The sequence below is a fragment of the Lampris incognitus genome, chromosome 16, assembly GCF_029633865.1.
Source record: "Lampris incognitus isolate fLamInc1 chromosome 16, fLamInc1.hap2, whole genome shotgun sequence".
Taxonomy (NCBI): Eukaryota; Metazoa; Chordata; class Actinopteri; order Lampriformes; family Lampridae; genus Lampris; species Lampris incognitus.
The window spans coordinates 36,818,519-36,828,584 of record NC_079226.1 but is presented as its reverse complement, the minus strand read 5'-3'; the positions used below and the strand labels follow the sequence as shown (position 1 = coordinate 36,828,584).

Below are 10,066 nucleotides of genomic sequence, written 5' to 3'. Positions count from 1 at the left end.
GGGGCAACGCAACCACAGGAACTGCCGCGGCCGGGAAGCGAACCCGTATCGCCCGCACCGCAGGAGACATCACTAACCGCTCGACTAGAGGGTCAGACCCGCGAGCCAGCGGCCAGCGTGTCTTCTTATCCATGCACGTTACAATATCTTCTGTAGTGTAAACGCCGATGCGTCCTGGTGCGTTTCCGGCAAGGGCGTAACAGGAAATCTTCTTCTCCTCCTTCGGAATAACGACATCTGATCACAAGTGGTCAGCAGGACGCATGTAGAGACGCATGATAGACACAGGTATAAACGGCGACGTGTTTCGCTGTCCACTAGTGAGCCGATCGGCCAAGACGCATTTTAAAGCCCGGTGTAAACGGGGTCGAAGTTGTACCACAGCTCTATAAGCAGCGCCTCACCGACGTCTATCGGAAAGGAGCTTGGACGCAAGTGGTTTTCCGCAACAATGAGCACCGAAACATTCCAAGCGGGAATGAAAATTCTTCCTATCGTCCCCCCCCCTCAATCGTGACGAATAGGAGGGAACAAGGAACAGACACACATTCTCACGGGAACACCTCCCGTGACCGTCGGGTGAAACTGCGTGACGGCGGGGTGATAAATGCAGAACGAACGCGGCCGGCGCATCCGGCGGCGCGTACTTCCGCATTGACCCAAACACAAAACCCTACCATGGCAACGGCGCGACTTTGTGCCGTGTTACTGCTCGTTTGCGCGAATTTGGCGGACGAGGTGAAGCCGAAACGCGAGCCGGCCACGAAACCTTCCCGACTGTTCGTCGAAGAGGAGCTGCGGAGGCACGACGGCGGCGAGGTGAGCGGACTTACCCGTCTCCCGTCTCCGCGACGCGCACATGGCGCCTATGGCAGGGGACACGCACGCAGGCGTGACGCTCGCTTATCAGTCTTTTCCTCTCTCTCTCTCTCTCTCTCTCCCTCTCTTATCTTTTTTTAGGACGGACAGCCCATTTATATGGCAATAAAAGGAGTTGTGTTCGACGTCACCAAGGGGAAAGGTAAATAAGACAAACGTGGGTCCCCTCTCCGTTTTGGGGCTACAACAAGCTGGGTGAGCTCCGTTTACTTTAGATTTACTCACGCCGGAGTAAAAACTCCACCGCAGACAATCTAAGAAGTAACTGACGTTCTCAACAATTGCTCAAAACATTCAGTCGGAAAATTATTTTATTGCAAACAAAAATTTCCAATTTTGATTGGCCGAACTGACTTGAAAGTCTATTGACTTTCCCCCTGACTAGAACAGTGAACAGTCGGCTAAAGCAGTGTTTCTCAACCGGGGGTCCGCGGACCCCTAGTGGTCCGTGGTGTAATTGCAAGGGGTCCGTGAAAATAAAATATCTTTTAAAAAAAAGATCCTATGACATTTATAGAAATAGGATTATTTTACTCAAATGTGACTGAGACCTTTATCTACCTAAACTATAAAGGGTAACAGGACTTTTTTCTCTAATTACATCTGTTTCACAAGTGTCATTTATTGTATTTTAATAAGAGATCTCGCTCCCGTTTGCATTGTTAAAAGTTACTGCATAAAAATTCTGTTGTTACATATATCTGAAAGTTACTGAATACATATGCTGTTTTGTTACACATATCTGAAAGTTACTGCATAAGAATTCTGTTTTGTTAACTATATCTAAGTTACAACTGAAAGCTCTTATTTTTGCCCCAAAGAGTGAATAAATGCTATAATGCAATTTAAAATGCAGTTTCTACTGTTTCTATCAAATTGCAACCCCCCTCCCCCAAGATCAGGTGGAGGGGTCCTCAGGGTAGATCAAAAATACGCAGGGGGTCCAGGAGCCCAAAAAGGTTGAGAACCACTGAGCTAAATGATATGATAATAATATAGTAATATGGCAATCAGTGTTCCCTTTCAGTCACTATTATTCACTCGGTACAACACATATTGTATGGGATACAACGCCCTCTTGAGTCTTGCTTGTAGACCTCTATTCGCCTGAAAGGCAAATGACGCACGGTGGCCTGATCCCAACCCCTCAGCAATATAACATCGTCACCAGCAGCATCCCTAAGTCAGAAGGAGAGGGAGAGAGGGGATTAACATCACCAGGAAGGCACTCTTTACTTTAAGTGACACAAGACTGATGGGTAGAATTTAAGAAATAGGGTAAAAGGACATGCTGTTACACTCGTGTACAGTAGGTGGCGGTATGCACCTGCAACTTGTTTGCGATCCGCCAGTCAACTGAGAGAGGAAGAAAACTCAGGGCGTCCTAAGTACCGTCGCTCTTCCGCCTTAAAAATATCACAGAAAATGTAGCAAAACCTTCGACTTACTGGGTTCCACCAGGTTACAACAACAACATCCTCGTTTTAAAAAAATTTTCAGACCAGTTTTGTTTGTTTGTCCATCTTGTTCGTTGAGCCGCGTTAGTTTGGCTCCTCTAACGGCTGCAGCTACCAAACATTAATGAGCGAACTCTAATTAATTTTTGCACGAGGAAAGTTTTTCTGGGCACGAGAAGGACCTCCACGATGCTTGCCCGGTGTGTTTGGGGATCGTGCATGCTAGACGAGCGCTGACTCAGCTTTTTTTTTTTTAATAACCCAATTTTTTTTTCAATAATCTGCACGATAGGCCCTCTTCCGCCGCACTCCGGAGCCGGCCTGAGTCCGGCGGGCGATATTATGAAACCTACATAGGCCTCGCCAAAATCCCGTTTCTGGCTTTGTCACGTGTGCGCCACCGTAGCAACGCGAAAATATGTTGTTATGGGGTTAGCGCTCATCAAGGAAACGCTGTACACCCACAATTTAACCTGTCTAAGTTATCCACAATCAACATTAACGTTTTTAACTCAATCTTTGCTTGCTCCACGTTTGAGCATAGGATACTTCACCCCTTACCTCCGTTCTGTTGTTGACAGCCAGCAGTCCAAAATTACAAAAGCAGCCAGCTGTCCAAAATTGCGAAAAATACAAAATTACAAAATTGAAGGTAGCTAACGTTAGCTTTGCTTCGCACCGAGTTGATAGTTGATTGTTTCCTTAGCAACGCAGCGGAAATCCGGCGTCCGTTCGCGAGATTTGGGACAGGGTACGGGATTTTGGCGAGGGCTATGTAGGGTTCATAATATCGCGTCCGGCGGGTGCAGGAGTCGCAGCAGTGCACGCGCGGCTCCACGTCGCGTCGACAGTGGAGGGTCTTGGCGTTCCCGAAGTGCCCCGCCCCCACCGAGCCATGGGCCATCTGAAAAACCCGGGGACGGACCACACGGGGGCGCCAATAGCTGCAAGAGGCCACTCCCTTGGGCCCTAATGCTGACACCCCCCCCTCCACTCGGGGCGTCGCCCTGTCTCCAGCCGGCCCTTCACCAGCGCAAGGGCCACGTCTGCCTCATGCTGCTGCGTGGTCAACGGGAACGACCTCTCCTCGTTGCTGGCGGTCTGGACGGCTGCCACCATCGGCGTTATCTGGCCCCTGTGTACTCTCGCTGCTGGCAGCGGCAGCGGCACGCCAATGCTGCACCGGGGCTCCGAGCCTGCTGAGCGGCGGTTGCTCGGCGACTGGCTCACCGGCCTCGACGGTGGCGGGAAACTGCTCTCTGGCACTGGGTCTTTCTTGCCCCCAGGGGGCGATCGACTGTGGCGGGAAGCTGCTCTCCGGCGCTGGTTCTCCTGGCCTCCGAGAGGCGGTGGAGCCGCGGTGCACTGGAGCCATCAGGCTGAGCTGGAAAATCTCTGGTCTTTGACAGGCTCCGTCTTTTGCCTCGCCAGGTTTTCCAAGCACCAAAGGGTCTGCTCGTTGTCCCACTCCAGTCTCTGGATCTCCCTCTCCACTCTTTCGCTCAGTCCCACTTTTGACACCAATGTGGCGAGCCGGCGTGGAAGAATGTAGAGATAGAGATATCTTACTCGCAACTCTCGTGTCCTATACACCGCATGATCCCAAGAGTGCTGTTTCATTTTAACACGCCGTCAGAACCGAACGGAACTGACGGGAAAGGAGAGGCAAGAGGCAAGGATTCATTTAGAATGGCAGCTCCTGTGTCCCATACACCGCACAACCCCAGGGGTGCACCTTTATCCTGCCCCTTCCCCAATAGTTGCCGAACAATGGCTTCCCCTAACAAGGTCGTTACTCAACATACAAGTAATAGTCATGGTGTAAAGCGTTGTGTTCCTTGAAAGATGCTACAAAACTAAGTTGTTGTTGTCCTACAGTCAGTCAGTCAAATGGTCGTCTACCCAGTCAAAGTCAAACATCCAAACAACAATCAAAAGAATGTGGCGCAGTGGTTAGCATTGTCGCCTCACAGCAAGAAGGCCCGGGGTTGTCCAATCTTGGGGGTCATCCCAGGTCATCCTGTGTGGCGTTTGCATGTTCTCCCTGTGTCTGCGGTGGGTTTCCTCCAGGTGCTCCAGTTTCCACACCATCAAAAAAAGACATGCATGTTAGGGTTTATACTCCTGTCTGTGCCCTTGACTGAGGCATGGCAAGATGAACTAGAGTTAGTCCCCAGATGCTGCACAGCGGCTGCCCATTGTTCCTAGCTACACAGCTAAGATGGGTTAAATGCAGAGCGTAATTTCCCCACAGGGATCAATAAAGTATTTCAAAATAAAACAAAAAATCTCAAAAAGGAAAAAACATGAACACAACATTTGAACACATAAATAGCAATTACAACCCGAACATCAACAGTCCCATGAGCCCCCATGCTCCCCTAGCACAGAGCCGTCAACAGTTAGAGCGACCGCCTGCCCCGGTCACCACAGTATTACAAATTCATGTTTTCCTTTTAAGACAAAAATATCCCCCCAGTATCCTCCCCTAGCCCCCACCAATCCCCTCCCTGCTCATAAAAACAAGATAGTGATTAATAAAATAGCTATGTAAGAATAATAATACTTAATAAATAAATAAATACAGATAACAAAATAATTGTACAACTAAAAAAAGTAATGGGCATCTGGTAATACACAAAATCATGTCAACCTAACCTTAAGCACTGCCTGCACCCTACAAGGTCACAGTCTAAGATGTATGTACCATACATACATTTACCCACTTGTGCATACACTTCATGTACCTATACGTACACACAACTATATGGATATGCACGCATACACTCCCCCGATCAATTCAGTTATCTACATCCAATCTTACTTCTAACACTCTAGTCCAATAGGATAGCATGCATTGTTTTCAAGTGAGAGATGAGAGGCTACCAGTGTTTTTAAAATATTTCAGCTGAACCACGGACAGCAAATTTGATCTTTTCCAGTTTCAGAAATGACATTAAGTTCCGTAGCCAGGACATTTTTGAGGGGTGTGAGCGATTTTTCCGTAAGAGGCGAGGCAGAGAAGTCCAGCTGAAATGGTGCCTAATTTGTTGCCAGATTTTCAAAGTGGTAATAAGTATGGCGTTAGAGGAGTGCTGTCTATGTTTAAGTGGAAGGCTGCTACATGCCAGGGCTTTTAAGGATGAGGACTGACAAGAGTTAGCTTCTAGTTGGATCCAATTATTATCTGTGTCTGAGATCCAGAGCAATTTTATGCATGTTAGCTGCCCAGTAATATGATTGTAAATTCGGTAGACCGAGTACCCCCTGTGACCTCCCCCTGTGGAGCGGAGATTTAGAAAATCTTTGCCCCCCCCCCCCATGTAAAATTTGAAATTATTGCATCCAATTGATGAACAAAGTGTTTACATTGAAATAAGTATAAACATTTGGGGAGCACATTCATTTTAATGGATTGTAGTTTACCTGCTAGAGAGCGGGGTAGGCTGTTCCATCGCTGCAGATTAGTTTTCACTTAAGTTGTTAAAGCTTTAAGATTTCCCTCATGTAGGGAGTGGATGGAGCTAGTAATATTAATTACTGAGTATTAAAACCTAATGCTTGATAATTTGAAGGGGATACTAGATTGGGTTATTCCCTGGGCCAACTGATTAATAGGAAAACGTTCGCTCTTCTGTATATTTAATTTGTACCCAGAGAGAGTTCCAAAGGATTCAAGAGTGGCTAAAATATGCAGTATGGAACTTATTGGATCGGAAACATAAAGGACCAGGTCATCTGCATACAAGGATAATTTGTGCTCAACTCTGCCTCTTTTAATACCTGAAAACAACTTCTTAGCTTTAACAACAATTGATAAGGTTCAATAACAATGGCAAAAAGGAGGGGGAAAATTAGGCATCCTTGGCGTGTCCCGCATGAGAGGGGAAACAACTGTGATCACTGATTGTTTACATACACAGGTCTGTGGGGAAGCATACAGTAAGCATATTCAAGATGTAAATTTCTCTCCAATCCTAAATTGTGTTAATGTGAAGAATAGATGGCCCCACTCAACTTGATCGAAGGCTTTTTCTGCATTGAGAGATATAACCACCTGAGGATTGGACAGAAGTGCAGGGGAGTGAATGATGTTAAGCAGTCTCCTTATGTTTGTGAAGGAATGACGGTTTTTAATAAAACCTGTTTGGTCAACAAAGATAATAGAGGGCAAAATGGTCTCAATTCTATGCAAGGACTTTAGCAAGTAGCTTTTAATTCACATTAAGAAGTGAAATAGGCTGATAAAAAGAACATAAATTAGGCTGTTTATCCTTTTTAAGGATTAGTGAAATAGAGGCTTGGGTAAGTGATGGCAGTAGCATTCCTTGTTGGTGAGAATCCTCAAATATTTCTAAGTTTATTATTAGAAAACTTTTTATAAAATTACACAGGGTAGCTGTCCGGTCCCAGGGACTTCCCACTCTGCATTAACTTGATGGCATCAGTTATTTCGCTAAGATTTAGTGGTGTCTCCAATTGTTTGTGGTGTTCTGGGGTTAATTTAGGAACATTTAGCCCATTGAAGAAATTTAACATGTAAGCATCATCTTCAGGTGAGTCAGGTTTGTGAATAGAGGTGTCTTCAGCCAGACTCAAGAGGGCATTATATCCCATATGATGTGTTGTACCTCGTTCCTCTCCTTCAGGGAATAGTAATTATATTCATAACCCTATGTTTTCCCATCTCTACCTCCACAATGGTTCTATTCTTTTATTCACTGCAGAGTTCTATGGGAAAGGCATGCCCTACAATGCTCTGGTGGGTAAAGACTCCACAAGGGCTGTGGCTAAGATGTCCCTGGACCCAGCAGACCTGACATCTGACACTGTGAGTTGGTAAAAATCAACCAAAGCCAGGGCAGTGTGAAAGCATTATTAAAGGAGCACAATATTGAGACAATGGTCGCCTCGCATCTCAGCTTTTTATCTCTTAAGCTAGCATTCAAATGTTTCAGCAGAATTGCAATTGGACACATAATTTCAATCAAACCAAATCAAATCTGTTCCGATTTTTCCCAAATTGGATTTTTACAAAATTGGAGCTCACAAAGAAACCTTACAGATAAAAGAACACAAACAACAAAAGGGGAAAATGGCAACAAAAAAAAGCACAGTCACCTGCAGACAGGGCCATTGCAGAGGGGATGCGAGGCCCTGCTCATTGACATGCATGCGCAGGAATCACGGTCGCATGCACATAGTTATTCTAGTTCTATTCTGCATGCACGTATTCTAGTTCTACTGCATGCATAATCTCAGTGCAATACATTTTTAACAAGTAGAATAATAAAGCATCATCATGCACATAGACTCAGTTATGACTTTTTGCTATTATAGTCTTTCAAAGGAAAAAACTCAACTGTAAATCTGTTGGCGTTAAATCATCAAGTCAGCTCAGCCGTCATTTTATTTTGGCATGTTGAAGTATGACAGTATGTTACAATTCAATACGTCAGGTCTATAACCTACATTTCATTCAGATTTTAGATCATTTTTCAGACTGGTCATTACACGTAGCCTAAGGTCACAGTCACATGCACCCGCTAGCTTTGGACACCTGCTCAGCCACCACATCTCTGGAAGTGTTGACAAATTTATCCAGTGTATAGTGCTGTTATACTACTCGTTACCGCAAAAAGTAATTTTATAAATTAACATTACTTAGTAACATGTTACTCCAAAACACTGGTTATGAGCTAAGTGTTAGTCCTAAGTGTAGTTGGAGCATCACCTTAAAGAGAGGTATAACGTGATTAACCTGATAACCTCAGTGTGGTACACATTCTCACCCAAGTTGTATTCTGTAGACATCCAACCCAAGTCTCTATACTGGCACCCACAGTAGCTGAAGAGCACTAAAGACACATAAATGAGATCCTGTGTTGAATGTCCATTGCTATAGTATGTCCATTGCTAGTGAGCTGCTCTTTTAAACGTACAATCTGTGATGGCATGCACCGCCATGGCTATATGGAGTACTGCGACTATACAAGCGCTCAGCTGACACCAAGAACTATGCCATATCTCACCCTCGAGTCAACATTGTGTATTTGTTTCAGAAATGGAGAGAGCTGAAAGCCTCAAAAGGATTTGAAATCGATGTGGCATTGGCAGGTTTTCTTATTCGCAAGTAATAAAACATGTACAAAGCATTTATAAAGTCTGACCAAACCAACAGTAGAAGAATGAACAGTGTGCATCAATTACAGATTTTACCTTTAACCCTTGAAATGTTTACTGCTAGTTGCTTGTAATCAGAATCAGAATCAGTTTTATTTGCCAAGTTCATTTGGACCTGCAAGGGATTTGACCCAGTGGGTTGCTCACATGAAACACCAAGGACATGACATTTTATTGTTAAAATAAAGAAGAAGAGTATATTGATGTAAGGGAGACAAGGGAGGTGAAAGAATTCAGAGAATAATAGACATCAAAGATTATACTAGTAATAAAGATATTAACCGAAATGTCAACAGATTTGGGAATGCTATCTTGACTTATTAGTTTTAAATACAGCATCAGACTGTTAAATATACATTGATATTAATTACAAAACCAATAAGTTACTAACCATACATTTGGTGTGAGGTCAAGCATAAAGTGTTAACTAAGTAGTGGTGAACATATAGGTGTTGCGTAACAGCAGTAATGTTGGTGACCCAGCTCAATTACTTAGAATGTTTAAAATGTACCAGTACCCAGGATTTGATGTCACACCGCATGTGCCATACCCCAGAGTGAGCATTCCCGCTGAAGACCTGCTCAGATAACAAGCTATTGTATTAATTCATGTCCTGAAGCCAATGTATTAAAAAGTCACTTGTTAGCAAAGAAGACATCACGCTATGCCACCATGACTTTAGCGGCCTATCTCATAGACAGCGTTACTTGCCTGTGTGTATGATTATGTCTGGAGTTATCAAGTGGGCACCTTCCCTCACTGATGTTTCCATTGAGCCAATTAGTGCACCGCAGAAAAACTAAGCCTGCATGGAATTTACCTCTCCACACTTTACCTTGTACACGTGCTTTAAGCTAACAGCTAACGCCTGAAGGCTAAGGGAATGGCCTGCCAGCAAACCAAAAACCGATTGTATCAAACCAGATTTAGGATCAGTGCTAAGTACAGTAAGACTGTACTACCAAGTTACAAATGTTAACCTTTTATGCCAATGCAAAGCCTATGTAATAAAAGCTGCTCTTTTCATCCCTGGACAGACTGGCCTTACAGAAGATGAGCTGAAGTCACTGGACAGTATATTTGAGGGCACGTACAAAGCAAAGTATCCCATTGTGGGATACACAGCATCACGACTCCTCAACAAGGATGGAAGTCCCAATGAAAACTTTGAACCCGAAGACCAGCCTCATTTTCAAATCAAAGATGAGTTTTAATGGGGGGTTTTTTAACCTCTTTGGTACAGGTCAGCGCCCCCCCCCCCCCCCCCGTCTTTCTTATCGCTTGAAGTACTTTCTTTCTGTCAGGTAATAGAACCAAATCTGAATCACACTCACCTTATGTGCCAAGTATTGACCAGTATGTAGTAACTTGTACAGTAACTTGTCTTTACAACACTGGTACCGAAGTGTATCAACAACCCACACCGTAATGCCAATGCATACTGAGTAGACGTGGTACAGCAGCACCTCGTATACAACACAAGCAGCTGGAAGAAAACACAGCCTTCACTCAGGTTCAAATACTGGTTTCGTGAGTTGTGTATATA

General features: G+C 44.6%; 1 protein-coding gene across 1 annotated transcript; it reads left to right on the top strand.

The window, feature by feature from the left end:
• Nucleotides 1-622: 622 nt before the first annotated feature.
• nenf (neudesin neurotrophic factor) lies at nucleotides 623-9,768 on the top strand. Its single transcript, XM_056296326.1, has 4 exons — nucleotides 623-819; nucleotides 961-1,021; nucleotides 7,064-7,167; nucleotides 9,558-9,768. The coding sequence occupies exons 1-4, from the start codon at nucleotides 679-681 to the stop codon at nucleotides 9,732-9,734; spliced, it is 483 nt and encodes a 160-aa protein (XP_056152301.1). The 5' UTR covers nucleotides 623-678; the 3' UTR covers nucleotides 9,735-9,768.
• Nucleotides 9,769-10,066: the final 298 nt, after the last annotated feature.